General features: G+C 39.0%; 1 protein-coding gene across 4 annotated transcripts in view; it reads left to right on the top strand.

Annotated features, from left to right (window-relative positions):
• Window positions 1-7,217: 7,217 nt before the first annotated feature.
• The window catches only part of BTAF1 (B-TFIID TATA-box binding protein associated factor 1), a 106,153-nt gene continuing 96,598 nt past the window's right edge, over window positions 7,218-16,772 (top strand). For all 4 annotated transcript variants that reach the window (XM_031652183.1, XM_031652186.1, XM_031652184.1 and 1 more), the window contains exon 1: window positions 7,218-7,534. In XM_031652183.1, the coding sequence (XP_031508043.1) occupies window positions 7,521-7,534 (14 nt within the window). In that variant the 5' untranslated portion in view covers window positions 7,218-7,520. The remainder of the gene's footprint in view (window positions 7,535-16,772) is intronic.

Raw genomic sequence — 16,772 nt, 5'->3', positions numbered from 1 at the left:
CACAGCAACCCCAGCTTCCCAGGTTCAAGCAATTCTTGTGCCTCAGCCTCCTATGTAGCTGGGATTACAGGCACCCACCACCAGGCCCAGCTAATTTTTGTATTTTTAGTAGAGATGGGGTTTCACCATGTTGGCCAGGCTGGTCTTGAACTCCTCACCTCAGGTGATCTACCCGCCTTGGCCTCCCAAAATGTTGGGATTACAAGCATGAGCCACTGCTCCTGGTTTTTTATTACTACTTCAATCTCTTTATTTGTTATTAGTCGGCTCATGCTTTCTATTTCTTCCTGACTCAATCTTGGTAGCTTGTATTTTTCTAGGAATTTATCCATTTTTTCTAGGTTATCCAATTTATTGGCATACACTTATTCATAATAGTCCCTTATAATCTTGTTTTTTTATTTCTGAGACATTGGTTGTAATTTCTTCACTCTGATTTTTTGAGTCTTCTCTTTTTCTCTTAGATGATTTATCAATTTTATTTATTTGTTCAAAAAACCAACTCAGTTTTATTCTTTCTATGGTTTTTCTGTTCTCTGTTTGTTTTATTTCTGTTCTGATTTCATTGTTTCCTCCCGTCTGTTAATTTTGGGTTTAGTTTATGCTTCTTTTTCTAGTTCCTTGAGGCATAATGTTAAACTCTATGGGATCTTCTTTTTTAATGTAGGCATTTGTTGCTATAAACTTCTCTCTTAGAACTGCTTTTGCTGTAGATGTGTTATGTTTCCATTGTTATTTGCCTCAAGATTTTTGTAAATTTACCTTTTGATTTCTTCTTTGATCCATTGATTGCTCAAGAGCACGTTGCTTAATTTCCACATATTTGTGAATTTTTAAAGATTCCTTCTGTTATTGATTTCTAGTTTCATACCTTTATGGTCTGAAAAAATACTAGATATGACTTTATAAGCTTGTTAAGACTAGTTTTGTGGCTTAACATATGCTCTATCTTGGAGAATGTTCCATGTACACTAGAGAAAAAATGTGTATTCTGCTGCTGTTGGGTGGAAAGTTCTGTGTGTATCTGTGAGGTTCATTTGGCCAAAAGTGCAATTCAAGTCCAGTATTTCCTTATTAATTTTCTGTTCAGTTGCTCTATCAATCGTTGAAAGTGGGATATCAAAGTCTCCTACTATTATTGTATTGCTGTCTATTTGACCCATGTTCATTAATATTTGCTTTATGTATTTAAGTATTCCAATGTTAGGTTCATATATATTTTCCTCTTGATGGATTGACCTCTTTATCATTAAATAATGACCATCTTTGTCTCTTGTGACAGGATTTGACTCAAAGTTTATTTTATCAGACATAAGTAGAGCAACCTCTGCTTTTTTTTTTTTTTTTTTTTTTTTTTGAGACAGGGTCTCATTCTGTTTTCCAGGCTGGAGTGCAGTGGCACAAACATTGCTTACCACAGCCTTGACCTCCTGGGCTCAAGTAATCCCCCTGCCTCAGCCTCCTGAGTAGCTGGAACTACAGGTGCATGCCACTACGCTTGGTTAAATTTTAAATTTTTTTGTAGCGATGAGGTCTCCCTACAATGCCCAGGCTGGGCTCCAACTCCTGGGCTCAAGTGAGCCTCCCACCTTGGCCTTCCAAAATACTGGGATTGCAGGTGTGAACCACCATGACTGGCCTCCCTGCTCTTTTTTGGTTACCATTTGCATAGAATACCTTCTTTCATCTCTTTACTTTCAGCCTGTGTGTATCCTTAAGGCTTAATTTGGTCTCCTCTAGATAGCATATAGTTGGATCTTATTTTAAAAATCTATTTAGCAACTCTATGTCTGTTGACTGGGGAATTTAGTCCAACTACATTCAAGATTATTATTAAAGGAAGGACTTACTATTTTTACTTTGCTATTTTATATCCGGTTGTTTTGTAGCACCTTTGTTTATTTCTGGTTGTTTTGTAGCACCTTTGTTTATTTCTTTTTTAATTAAAAAAATTTGATAATCCTCTGTACTAAGAGATTCTAAGATTTGTTTTCTTTCTCTTTATTGTTTGCATAACTGCTATGGTTATCATGAGGCTTACGTAAAACATCTTATAGTTATAGTCAACTGTTTTTAGCTGATAACATCTGTTGCATGCAAAAACTCTAGACTTTTCTCCTCTACATACTGTGGGTTTTTTTCTTCTTTCTCTTTTTTTTTTTTTTTTTTAAGAGACAAGGTCTTGCTACATTGTCTAAACTGACCTTGAACTTCTAGGCTCAAGTGATCCTTCCACCACAGCCTCCTGAGTTGCTGAGTTTACAGGCACATGCCATGCCCAGCTACACAATTTGTGTTTTTGATGTCACAATTTACACCTTTTTATATTGTATATTATTTAACAACTTATTGTAGCTTTTGTTATTTTTTTTTATCCTTTTGACTTTTGACCTTTATACTAGAGATATGTATAATTCACATACCACCAGTACAGCATTGGAGTATTTTGGGTTTATCTACATATTTATCTCTACTAGTGACTTTTATACTTTCATATGTATCATGATAATTATCATCATCCTTTTGTTTATACTAGAACTCCATGGCTGGGCATGGTGGCTCATACCTATAATCTTAACACTTTGGGAGGCCAAGACAGGAGGATCACTGGAGTCCAGAAGTTTGAGACCAGCCTAAGCAAGATGTCAAGACTCCATCTCTACAATAAAGAAAGAAATAAATATTAGCTGGGCACAGTGGTACATGCCTATAGTTCCATCTACTTGGGAGGAATTCAAGGTGGCAGTGAGTCATGATTGTGCCACTGAATTCCAGCAACAAAGCAAGACCCTGCCAATGAAAGAAAGAAAGAAAGAAAGAAAGAAAGAAAGAGAGAGAGAAAGAAAGAAGAGAAGAAGAGAAGAGAAAAGAAGGAAGGAAGAAAGGAAGAAAGCAAGAAAGCCCAGCACTTTGGGAGGCCGAGGCAGGTGGATCACCTGAGGTCAGGAGTTCGAGACCAGCCCGGGCAACATGGTGAAACCCCGTCTCTACTAAAAATGCAAAAATTAGCCAAGTGTGGTGGCAGTTGCCTGTAATCCCAGCTACTCGGGAGGCTGAGGCAGGAGAATTGCTTGAACCCAGGAGGCGGAGGTTGCAGTGAGCCAAGATTGCACCATTGCACTCCAGCCTGGGGGACAAGAGCAAGACATCAAAGAAAAAGCAAAAAAAAAGGAAAAAAAGAAAGAGAAAGAGAGAGAGAGACAGAGAAAGAGAGAAAGAGAGAGAGAGAGAGAGAGAGAGAAAGAAAGAAAGAAAGAAAGAAAGAAAGAAAGAAAGAAAGAAAGAAAGAAAGAAAGAAAGAAAAAGAAAGAAAGGGAGAGGAAAGAAAGAAAGAAAAGAAATAAACATCTATTAGGCATTTATTGTAGGGCAGGCCTAGTAGTGATGAGTTTCTTCAGCTTTTGCTTGTTTGGGAAAAACTTTATTTCTTCTTCATTTCTGAAGGTCAGTTTTGTTGGGTGTGGTATTCTTGGCTGACAGTTTTTTTGTTTTTGTTTTCCTTTCAGCACTTTGAGTATATAATCTTATTCTTTCCTGGCCTATAAGGTTTCTCCTGAGAAATCCACTGGTAGTCTAATGGAGATTCCCATATATGTGACTTGATACTTTTCTCTTGCTGCTTTTAAAATTCTTTATTTTTCTTTAAATTTTGACAGTGTGATTATCATGGGCCTTGGTGAGGATGTCTTTGGGCTGTATTTATTGGGGGATCTTTCAGTTCTATGAATCTGCCTCTCTATATCTGTCCCAAGACTTGAAAGGCTTTTTTAAGCAATAATTTCACTTAATAAGCTTTCTTTTTCATTATCTCTTCTCCTTAACTCCCATAATGTGAATATTTGTTCACTTAATGGTATATATTCAGTTATTATTATAAATAATAACGAAAATAGTTAATCATAATAGTTAATATTTATTTAATACTTAGTCTTTTCTTTTCTTTGAAACAGGGTCTCCCTCTGTCACCCAGGCTAGAGTATAGTAGCATGATCATGGCTTACTGCTGCCTCAGGTTCCTGGGCTCAAGGGATCCTCCCACCTCAGCCTCCTGAGTAGCTGAGATTATAGGCACATGCCACCAACAGCTGGCTAATTAAAAATTTTTTTTGTTTGTTTTTTTGTAGAGATGAGGTCTCCCTATGTTGCCCAGGTTGGTCTCGAACTCCTGGGCTCAAGCGATCCTCCCACATCAGCCTCTCAATGTGTTGGGATGACAGGCATGAGCTATCACGCCTGGCTAATACTTAGTATTTTCTAAGTGTATCATGTAGGAACTCATTTCTTTCTTATGACGATTCTATAAGTACAGGTTCATGATCTATTATTTACAATTCTGAAATTGAAAATGGTCTGAAAACCACACTTTTAAAAACTCACCTATAGTCCCAGCTACTCATGAGGCTGATATAGGAGGACTGCTTGAGTCCAGGGGTTCAAGACCAGCCTGGGCAACATAGCAAGATGCCATCTCAAAAATATATATTTGGCAGCAAATCCTGGCCTGAACTGGCATATGTCTATCTATAGTCTTTTACTTATTCCTCTTAGTATGGTTAGTCATACATTTTGCTGCAGCTCTATAAATATATTTGATTATAGAGTACTGCCCTAGAAGCTGTTGGGGTGTTGCATAATACAAGGTATATTCATTGGATTACTTTTCAAAACCTAAATAATTCTTAACTCAGAAAACTATCTGGCAGGGGTGCTGAACTAGTATAGATAAGGGTGGTTAACTGGTACTATCATTATCCCCATTTCACAGCTGAATAAATTGAGACTAGAAGTTGCCACTTACTCAAGGTTTCATTGTTAACAAAAACAATAAGCAATGTAGTTAATAATATTTTTGAGGGCTTCTTGTGGCAGTCACTTGGTTAAACGTTTTATGTGCATTAATGTAATCATCACCACAACCCTATGAGTACTATTATTATCCTCATTTCCCAGATGAAGTTTAGAGAGGTTTTAAAATTCCCCCTCAAGACACTGTGATTAACTGTGGTGAGAAAGGATTTACAAACAAGCCAGTCCAATATCAATGTATTTGATTATTACACCATCCTTTACAAATCTACACCACCAGTCCTTTCCTCTCTTCTAATGCCATTTAGACTACATACTCAATTATCTAAAATTAAAAAGATTTTAAAAATATAACTCAGATATTTTACTTACTTGCTTAAAACTCTATGACTTTCTACTTCATATAGAGTAAAGTCCAAATTTCTTACGATGACCCCTTTCTACTTCTCCTATCTCATTTCCCAACAGAGCAGACTTCTCTTATGCCTTTGCACTACATATACCCTTTTCCTGGAAGGCTCCCAGGCTGTCACACATTTAGCTACCTCTTGTCATTTAGGGCTCAGCTTAAGCTAATCCTGTTTTTCCCTGATTTACCCAGTAAGAGGAGGTCTTTAATCACACCATTAATCCCATCATTCTCTTTACGTAGCACATAAATATATTTTCAGTGTTGATCTGTTTATTTTCTTTTTCCTTTCATTTGAATGTAAATTTAACCAGAGTAGGCACCTTGTCTGTTCTGGTTTCTTCAGAAGTTCCAATCTCTCATATGGTAGGTGCTTAATTTTGGCTAAATGAATGTTGTACACAATCAGTAAAAAGCATCTGCTTGTTATTGAATGGTAGGAGATAAACTGATGAGGCAGGTAGGTGACTAAAGTGAAAATGTAAAGATATCTCGAACATCAACTTGATTAGATTTCAATAGTATAAACACCGCCAAGCATAGTTTCTGATACAGAGAGATGACAAACATTTGTTGAATGACTGGACAATAAATATTATCACTAGCTTGGATCTTGAGGCAAATTACTTAACCTTTCTGAGCTTAGTTTCTTTGTCTACGAAGATTAAAAGTAACTTTTCAGGGTTTCCCTACAAATTATATGGATAATGCATGTCATGTGCCCAGCACAGAGCAGGTACTTGTTAGTTTCTTTCTCTTTACATACATATATGCTACTTTATGGTTTACAAAGTTCTTGTAAGCTCTTCTAGATTCATGACCTCATTTTATTCCCACAATCTTCTGCAGTACCTCTCATTAGCCTCATTTTACAGATGAAAAACAGACTCAAGGATTGAGACGTAGCCTCTTCAGGTAATGAGAAGCCAATGGACCTGCTTTATAAGCATAGGAGCCACATGATAAAAAGCAGTGAGGTTTTTTTGAAGATTAATCTGTTGGTGGCCTATAAAATGGGCTGACTTGAAAATTTGAGAAATATTATTTTACTACTAGCATAAAAATCAAGTTTAAGGGCCGGGCGCAGTGGCTCACACCTGTAATCCCATCACTTTGGGAGGCCGAGGCGGGCGGATCACTTGAAGCCAGGAGCAGGAGACCAGCCTGGCCAACATGGCGAAACTCCGTCTCTACTAAAAAATACAAAAAAATTGGCCAGGCGTGGGGCCCTTGTGCCTCCTAGCTACTCGGGAGGTTGAGGCACATTTAGAATTGCTTGAACCCGGGAGGCGGAGGTTGGCAATGAGCCGAGATCGCGCCACTGCACTCCAGCCTGGGCGACAGAGCGAAACTCAAGTGACAACAACAACAACAACAAAAAATCATGTGTAAGATGACAACGGCCTGGCAGAAGTGTTTAGAAGCCTAATGAACTTAAAACTATTGAAAAGCCAGATAAGTCCCCCAAAAGAACAAAAATTTAAGAATAGTAGTTTTCAAATCTGGCTGGCTGAGAAAATGATGGTACAAACAACACAAACAATTGAGAAATCTAACTTGGCAAAATCGTTGGTCAGAAGACCTCTCCAATACCTAAGCAGAACTTCTGGCAAACAATGACAAACATCTGAGCCATTTCTTCAGTGTCATAGCGACTTCTTGCTTTCACTCCTCCCACTGGCTTCACCACCTGGACAAGCTCATCTTAAGGTCCTTCTGATCTTGCTTCCTAGCAGTCTGATGGGAAGCAGAATCTGGGTGGTATGGAATTAGAAACCAAGGTTTTGAAGTTCCAAGACTTGGACTAAATCTACTTTTTCCTTCTCAGTTAAATAAGGGGACCCTTATTTCACCTCCTTCCCTAGTCTTAAGACTAGACATCCTCTCCATATCAGCACAAAGCGCTTTTATTTAGGCGCCTGCCACCAAACCCAAGGCGCTCGCGCCAAGCGGAGCCCCTGTCGGTGAGCTTACGTCACTTCCGGCGCGCTGACGCTCAGTTCTGCGTGCCGACGCCCGCGTCAGCAAAGAGCGGAGCTGGGGGTACCCGGTTTGAAGTCGTGCGGGTCGGAGGACTGCCGCCTCCGCTACTGTCTTGGACCCCTGCTCTCCGGCCGCCGCGGGGACGAGCTCGGGTAGGCGGCAGGGCAGATGCCCGAGGGCCTGCGCTGGAACGCTCCACGCCGCACCGGCCGCTCCCCTGTGCTCCGCGGCCTGGGCCTGCGCCTCTCAGCTTTCTGGAAACTAGCGCCTCAGCTGCGCGGCGCGTAGGTCGCGGGGAGCTCCGAACCGCCGGCACCCGGCCATGGCGGTCTCCAGGTGGGTCTTGCTCCAGACGAGCGAACTGAAAGGCGACTCAGGCAAGGCATGGGCTCCTCTCAGAGCCCCTACTCCTAGAGAAGAGCGGTTCTCATTGTCACTGGGCTCTGGCGCTTTCTTCAGTAGACTTCGGAGTTCGCCCCGTGGTCGGCGGGGGTTTGGGCTCGGGTTACTCCTGGGTGAATCGGTTCAGTAATGCCTTTTTCGTGTTAAATAGACCCCTTAGCACGTTAGAGCTGTTTTTTCTCTTTCCTCACCATGTTTCTGTTCTCTGGTTTCTCTTCCCTCTTTCGGTTCTAGGAGAGTAAGTCTCTTATCTTTCTCAGTATTCTAAGGCTGGTCCCTAACCTCCATTTCATGGGAAAACTTAGTAGTTAGTGTCGATGGAGGGGAAACCTGAATTACTATTATCTAAGAGACCGTCTAATTATGTTAACAGTTTTAATTTACGTTTTTAGGGGTATGTTCTTTCCTGAGATGTTTTTTAAAATTAAGTATAATTTCTCCTTTTGTTTGGCAGTAAACATTCCAACGTCAGCGTTGTAACCTTAAGCCAATTATCGTATTAGCATCATTTTCCGTAGCTAAGGCGTGGAAGATAAATCACAAATCTTATATTCTTTTGAAATATTGCCTGTCAACAGGAAAGCCCAGGAAAACTATAGAAAAACTAACAAGACATTTATTTGTATAGCTATAGGAGAAACATTCTTCTTTCCTCCAGTGTGATAGAATGGTTGGAAAGCTTTTGTAGGCGGATTTTGGTGGCCCTGTATACATGTGATTAAGGGATAGTTCCTCTGTGATAGTAATCTGGTGGATTCACCAAGTTCTTTAGAGTTGATATGGTAACTTTTAATGAGAATTGGATTCTTTTACCGTATAGACTGAAGGAATAAATGATGAAAACAAATAGTTTTCCTTCTTTTTTATAATTAACTGAACACATTCTTGGAGCATATTAAGTGCGCAAGTTTTATCTGTTTTGCAAGAGAAAGGATAACCCATTCCTTACAGACTCCCTAGATGACTGATGAAATAGTGTGTGGGAGAAGCCCATGGGAGTTGGGTGAAGGGGGTTGCTAGTTGCCGTAGTATGGGGCATCTGATTTTTATTTTATAGATTAATCTATTCAATGTGAGTAAATTCTTTTTTTAAATAAAACTGCCTTGAGAGAATGCAAGTGACATTTTACATTTTTGCAAATATAGAAAGGTGTATCTTCTAATTTGTTACCTCCTGTATAAATACATGAATATATACATTGTAAATGCATTGCTATATAAACTTAATATAACATTTATCAGGTAATACAGTGTTTAAGGAAATGAGGACTTCCTTTCTTAGAGTAACATGTGTATTATCACAGGATTGGATGTAGCTTTATAAAGACAAAATGAAAGTGTTTAAAAAGAACCTAAACTTCGGGCAACATTAATCTCTCTCTCTCTTTTTTTTTTTTTGGTTTTTGTTTTTTTGAGACGCAGTCTGGCTCTGTCACCCAGGCTGGAGTGTAGTGGCGCGATCTTGGCTCACTGCAAGCTCCGCTTCCCAAGTTCAGGCCATTCTCCTGCCTCAGCCTCTCCAGTAGCTGGGACAACAGGCGCCCGCCACCACGCCTGGCTAATTTTTTGTGTTTTTAGTAGAGACGGGGTTTCACCGTGTTAGCCAGGATGGTCTCGATCTCCTGACCTTGTGATCTGCCCGCCTCGGCCTCCCAAAGTGCTGGGATTACAGACGTGAGCCACCGGGCCGGCCTACACTAATCTCTTTTCAGAATTTTAGGACCCTTAATATTTCTGAATGACTGAGTGGGTTTTGAAGGTACTGTCTTTTGTTCTGGATGTTGTGTTTCGAAGACTAGCACTCTTTTTCTGTAGATTTTTTTCTTGTTCACTTTTTTAAAAGCCTGTCATGTTTTTATGAAAGAGCTATTTCTGTGCTTAAACATTTTGAGACACCTTGTGTGTTTTGGGGGTAGTGTCAATTCTTGACTTTTTCATCTGTGGACTTCTTTGAATGGCAAATTTTAGTTTCAAGCTGACCTTCTCTACGCACGAAGCGTAGTTCTGTGCTAACCAAACTTCCTTTCTCTCCTGTTGGTGCAGACTCATTTTAATACTATTTTATGTAAAATAGGTGGAAAATAGCCCAGGAGGTAAAAATCATATGCCAAAATCAAGTCTAAAATATTTTTTTGGCACTGTTTATTACATATGCGTAACTGAAGAGACACTGTAATATTTTAAAGACATTTCCACCAGAATTTCCAACAGATGGGAAATAGTAAATTAGTACCATTATTCCCTCAATTGTCTGGTCAAGAAATTTGAGAATATTCTTTGACTTCCCTTTTCCTCCCACTTCCCGTGTCCAGCCAGTTACCAAATCCAATCCTGTATATTCTGCCTTTCTAATCTTTCTCCAGCCAATCATTTTTCTTTCTATACCGGTTACCACAATCCTAAAACATGCCACCATCTCTAGTCCAAGACACCTTTAGAGAGACGCTTCCCTTTTGTCGCTGTAAAACTACATCCAATCTTTTGAAAATATACACTCTAGAAAATATACATTTCTAGCCCTAGGAAAGGAAGTAGTCATCCCTTTAAATATTGTATCACCTGATAAATCTCATATTAAGTTTATGTATCATTGTATTTGGTATTCGGACTAGACTGTTTAGTCCAAGACAGGAGCCTCTCTCCTTTTCCTGCCTTCCATGGCATCTCATTCAATCTGTTCTTCACTTCAATTGCATTATTTACTGATTTGCAAATTTGAACATGAACATGGTCATCTTTCTGATTAATACCCTTTAGTCATTTCCTATTGCCCTAGGATAAAGTCCGCATTCCCAAACAAACGTATCTTAGCAGATCCTTTGTGATCTGGTTCCTGCGTCGTCTTTTTAGATTCATCCTGTGTCAAGTTCTCTGTACTTACCCTTCACCTTCTCTCTTCTATCCTCCGCCCTCCCCAGAATTCATTTTCTTACCCCCTACTCTTTATGTTTGGAACACTTCTTAGCCCCATCTCAAGTATGGCTAGTTCTGACCTTAGTTTTTTTTTTCTTTTTGAGACGGAGTTTTGCTCTTCTTGCCCAGGCTGATGTGCAATGGTGCGTTCTTGGCCTCCACCTCCCGGGTTCAAACGATTCTCCTGCCTCAGCCTCCTGAGTGGCTGGGATTACGGGCATGCACCACCACGCCAGGCTAATTTTGTATTTTTAGTAGAGACGGGTTTCTCCATGTTGGTCAGGCTGACTTCGAACTCCTGACCTCAGGCGATCCACCTGCCTCAATTTTTTGATCTAAGCATATATATCACCTTGTTCAGGACTTTTTCTCTGGTTTTACTTCATCTGAGCTATTTGCACCAATACATATTCCTGTCAGTCATAATATTTATATTTTGTAATTGGTTAATTGTATCTTACTTGCTGGATACATAAACTCTGTGAGAGAAGGAAATGTGTCTTTGATTTTTTTCCATCCTCAGAATGCCTAGCTGTTAGTGGGTGTTCAGTACATGTAAAAAAAATGAATGAGTGATTTTGCTTCCTGCTTTAATACCTTTTGAGTTGCCATATGAGTTGCCTCATAAAGCAAAATAATGGTATTCAAAGATATAACACTTATTATTTAAATTATTCACAAGAAACACTGAAAGCCTGTAACATATACTAATTTGTTTTTTGCTGAGATTGACTTTGTGGAAGCAAGTCAAGTAGCTAGTGAATGACTAGCTGACTTTCCAGCATCCGCATCTTAAGGACAACATTGTTCTCTACTCCTAGGAGTATGATTTTACTGTAATTTGTGCATAGTAGACTATTTCCAGTGTTTTTCAGTGAGTGCTTTTGAGTTTAACTACTTTTTTTCTTTTCTTTTTTTCTTTTTTTGCAGTAAGAAGACTTTATAGCTTTTAATATTGGCCATTTTCTAATTTTAACAATCATCAGAATATTTTTTTTCTTTTTAAAGCTACCTCCTACAGGAAGGAAATTAGAATAATTTTTTGAAGTTTATAATACAGTAAATTCTGTGATAGCATGGTCATTTATAATGCAAAATGGATATGATGTATTTTGTGTGGTCATATATTTTAAACCCTGCTTAATAGGCTTGGTTTTACTGTACTTTCAGTTGTAAGAATGTGGCAGATTATGAAATGCATGACTGTTGATCTGTAGCTGAGTTACATCTTGCAAAAATAATTTTGTTACTCTCTGAAATTGTAAATACAGTCATAGCATTTGAAGTTCTCTGTGAAATGCAGTGAAATATCAATGGAAAATGATATGACTCTTTTAGACCCTTAGTACAAGACTCAAAATACAGATGTAGGAGTAGAGGAGAATGTTGTCCTTAAGATGCAGATGCTGGAAAGTCAGCTAGTCATTCACTAGCTACTTGACTTGTTTCCACAAAGTCAACCTCAGCAAAAAACAAATTAGCATATATTACGGACTTTCAGTGTTTCTTGTGAATAATTTAAATAATAAGTGTTATATCTTTGAATACCATTATTTTGCTTTATGAGGCTTTTTCTCATTATCATCTGTTACTTAGTTGGGATTTTGCCACCAACAGTAAAAGCTACCTTTGCGATCGCACCACTGCACTCCAGCCTGGGTGACAGAGCAAGAATCCGTCCCCCGCCCCCCAAACAAAGCAACCTTAGATGGATTTCTTAGCCATTTTGTTGTTTGTTGTTTGTTTTTGGAGGCAGGGTCTCACTCTGGCCTCCAGGCTAGAAAGCTGGAGGGCAGTGTTGTGCCACAGGCTCAAGTGACCCTCCCATCTCAGCCTCCCAAGTTGCTGGGACCACAGATGCACAGCACCATGCCTGGCTAATTTTTTTTGTGTATTTTGTAGAAGTGGGACTTCATCATGTTGCCTAGGCTGGTTGCAAACTCCTGGGCTCCAGTGATCCACGCGGCTTTGCCCCTAAAGTGCTGGGATTACAGGCATGAGCCACCGTGCCTGGTTTAGGTTTATGGAATCTATAGCTGTGTTGGGAACCATGACTTAATACAATTTTTAAAACAGCTTGTTTTTGCTACCTTTGCCTGTTTATGCCACAATTAATGGAACTGATTATTGTACATTGGCTAGTTAATAGGAACATAGTTTTTCCTTAATCAGCTAGAGAAGGTTTCAAAAATATATAGTTTTCCCTCAGCGATCTGTGCTGTAAAGGTCATGTCTACAATGTCTAGACAGTACTTATGATATGACTGTTTTAAAAGCCATACCTTAGATTTCTCACATATCTTTGCATTTGAAAATGTTACAGTGTTCAGAAAGGGTTCAGAAAAAACAAAAACGCATCCTCTTATGGAAGAAACAAATTGCTACATATGAGCAGACCTTCGCTCAATTTTGTTAATTTTCTGTTTGCACTGTTGATACTTCAGAGCAACATTGTTTCAGTAGGCCTATTCTGTCAAATAAAAGGAAGTTTCTTGATGTAGGGGATGTTGAGTGGATCCTGGACAGGAAAATGTTAATGTAGAAAAAACTACCAATAAAGGACAACACAGGTTTTCTAGGTCTATTCCTCCATTACTGTTAATTTGTTTTTAATAATTTTTTAAAAATAGAGATGGGGTCTCTCCATGTTGGCCAGCGTGATCTTAAACTCCTGCCTCGAGCATTCCTCCCACATTGGCCTCCCAAATGCTGGGATTACAAGCATGAACCACCTCACCTGGCCCTTATTGTTAATTTCAATCTATTATAAGATGACAGAAGGGACTGTTGTAAATTGTAATTTATCAAATATCTCATACTTTAAAAAATTTAGAGATAAACCAGAAAAAGTAGAAGAGTCATTATCAAAGCTTTTCCATTTCAATCCCAATGGTAAATTCCTCCTTATTTCTTTGGTTTGTTTCTCAAGGTACTTGTTTGAAGTATTATTTTTAATTTTTTTTTCAGTTGTGACACACACATAAAAATAGACTGTTTTAACCGTTTAATAATACACTTTAAAATGTATTATGAAGTTTACATGTTAATACATAATATATATTAATATGAAGTTTTAAAACCACCCATACTTCTGCTAAATAACCTAGATTAGTATGTACTATGTTTTGTCATTAAGATAAAGTCATGCAAGAGGCTATAGGTTGTTCGATCAGGGATGGAGGGTAGAAAAAAATGTCTTGAAGGAAATAGCATAGCTTGGTTGTACATTTTCACCATTCTTCATTCATTTAACCAATACTAACTGAGTGCTTTCTGTGTTATAGGTGCTAGAGGTATAGCAGAGAAAAACAGTGTGCTCTCCATTCTCATGGAGTTTATGGTCTGGGGTAGAATGGGATATGTAACTTATGTAGCATACGCCTGCCCTTACACCTGGCTTTGGTATGGTTTCACACCTTCATATTGATTCTTAGTGTTCTGTATGATATCTTTATGTTTAAAACAACATAACATTAACATAGTTTCAAATTATCCACAACATGACCTAGAAAGTATATGTTTAAAAACACTAATCTAGAGAATTTGTTGGAAGTTGTTTCTTTTGAAACATATTAATGATAATATGTACACTGTGCTAAGTTCCACATATTAAGTACACACTGTGCACTGTACTAAGTGATGGTCATGATCTTTCCTTATTTCCTAAGTAACACAGAAAAGTAAACATTCAAATCATCTATACTTAAAATTTTACTGTACTTTTGCTACGTATAAAATATGTGTAACTAAATGGATACTCTTGACTGATCATGCTTTTTTAGTTAAGGACACAAAGCTATCTTTGTGAGGTATTCTGTCAGTTGACCTTCCCTAATTTATCGGAGAGTTTAACTTTATTTCGAAAATATCAGTGTGGCTTTTTGTGCCCCACCCCCCGGGATGTTTTAGAGTGGAAATACAGCATGTGTTTGTTTATTAACTATGAAGTAGTAATCTAGGACACGTTTTATTGTTTAAAATGCGTGACATTTCTTTCTGTTTATTTTTACGGCTTTACTGTTATGAATTAACATAATGCAAACATCTGGAGAGGAGAGAGGTTGGATTGCAACTGCTAGCATAACCTCTACAAAATTCTATGTACTCTTTCCTTTTTCTAGGCAGTCTTTAGAATATTTGCCTGAAATCACAGGTTACATGAATCATGTCTTGTTTAGTTATTTCTTGGAGTTGACATCCAGATTGAAAATGGGCCAGATTTCTTATTCTCAATAAATTTATAACCAGTGGATATTATAAAATATATTTTTCTTATGTTTTACTTATCCTTCTATAGTCTTTGGTACCTTCCATGCAGCTTGACATCAGTTACCTGTGTCTCCTCTGTCTGTCTGTCTATCGTTCAGAGAATGAAGAATGTTACTTTTTCCTGCTAGCTGTTCTGCAACAGAAATTTTAGCCAAAAGTAGTATGGGAGTAAGTACAGTGTTCCCTCAATCAGCCCTCCTTTTAACTTTCCCTTCTCTTCTGACCGTCTAGCTTCCTTCAGACCTTTCCCTCACCAAGGGCCCTGTCTACCCTCCAACATAATACTGACTCTGTCTCACATTCTTTTCCTTTCCCCACCAGTTCATTGTACCAGCCTTTTCCATTGTGGCCTGGCCCTGATGCTTACCCTGCTTGCCTCATAGCTGGCTACCCTGAGATAACAGGTTAGACTGCCCTCTTGTCAGATCTTTGTCTGCTCATCTCTTTGTTCTTTTGTTCTTCCTTTTATGTGGTGTCCAATCTGCTCTCCCGGAGAGAGGAATGGGGCTATGAAAGGGGCTTTAAGTCAAGAGAATCAAAGAAGCATTCTTGTGTCCCCATTCCTCTATTCAGGGAGGCAATTTTGGTTACCATCCAAAGTGGAAGAAGTAAGGATAAACAGGCATGGAGTGGATGAGAGAATGAGCTGATCTGCTACCTTAGGGCATTTGGCTGGTGGGAGAGCAGAGGTGACGTGACATGGCATTGCGATAAAAGGCTCTGCAAAAAGGAGAGGCAAGAGGAACTGTGTGGCTGTGGGACAGGATCAGCATTAGGTTAGAGAGGAGTCTATAAGGTCTTTGAGCAGGAGTTCTAAGTGAAGCTAGGTAGCAGGGGACCAAAGGAAAGTTTAGGAGGGATGGAAATTATGGAAGGAATACAGTGCCTATTGCATGGCATTTTTCAGCTTGCTATTTGGGACAGGCCTAACTGCCTTATTCAGAATGCTGAAGTACTGCTGTGCTGATCTTTTCATTTACTGAAACATTACCTTACCAACCCATTTTTTTGTGTAATACTGCTATCACAGATTAAGGATGTTTCTCAAAGGAAGCAGGAAAAAAAAAATACAAAATACTTTTTCTTTCCTTAAAGTTGGTTCTTAAACTGTCCCTAAGAAACTTGAACTTTTCCTTAAGTATAGTTTTAGTTACAGTAAATATCAACTATATAACAAATATTTGAATACTGTGCAAAGTGTTGTGCGAGACAAAAAGAATGATTGAAGGAGATGAAGCCTAATGAGGAAAATTAGACATCATGTGACTAATGTGAGAGATGCCACCAAATAGCATGATAAATACTTAAGTAGCTGTTCAAGTTGAGAATTCATGTGGGTTTCAGAAAAGGAAGTAATCTCTGTTGCATAGTAGTTTGAAATGGTTTCAAGAAGGTGAGGGACTTCAGCTGAATCTTGATGGATGGGAGCTAGCTGAAAAGTTGAACAAAGAGAAAATATTTTATTTGTTTGCTGTAGCACATTTTATTCTCTTGTTAGAGAAGCAAGCTCAGGCACACCTGAAGATCACGTCTAATCGTGTGTCTGGTTAAATTCCAGGTGATATACCCATATTCTCAGCTGTGCCTCCCACCAGCAGTTCCTGTCTCACACCTGGGGCCGTTATATCTGCACAGCTGCCTGCTGTTGCAGTGAGGCAGAGTACCTACTCACTGCAACCACAACCAGTGACCATTCTGGGGATCTGGCAGAAACTGGCCAGGAAACCATCCCCTCAAAGAGGGGTGAGCCACTGTAACCCTAGCTTGGAGGAGTGTGAGAGACATTCTAAGTGGAGGAAACAGTATAGGCAAAATTGTGGAAACCAAAAATACCCATATTTGGGAGATACTTTTTGTTTTGGATTACTGTCTGGTAGGTAAGTGTGAGCCATTGAAAGTTTTAGAGTAAGGTAGTGGTTTATTCAAAGGGTGCTTTAGGAACTTAATCTGGCAACAGGATGACAAGGCAGTTGGGAGTGTGAAACTGGCA

This window comes from Papio anubis, chromosome 11 (genome assembly GCF_008728515.1).
Source record: "Papio anubis isolate 15944 chromosome 11, Panubis1.0, whole genome shotgun sequence".
NCBI lineage: Eukaryota > Metazoa > Chordata > Mammalia > Primates > Cercopithecidae > Papio > Papio anubis.
The sequence above is the reverse complement of the archived record's forward strand: the minus strand, read 5'-3'. Positions and strand labels throughout refer to the sequence as shown.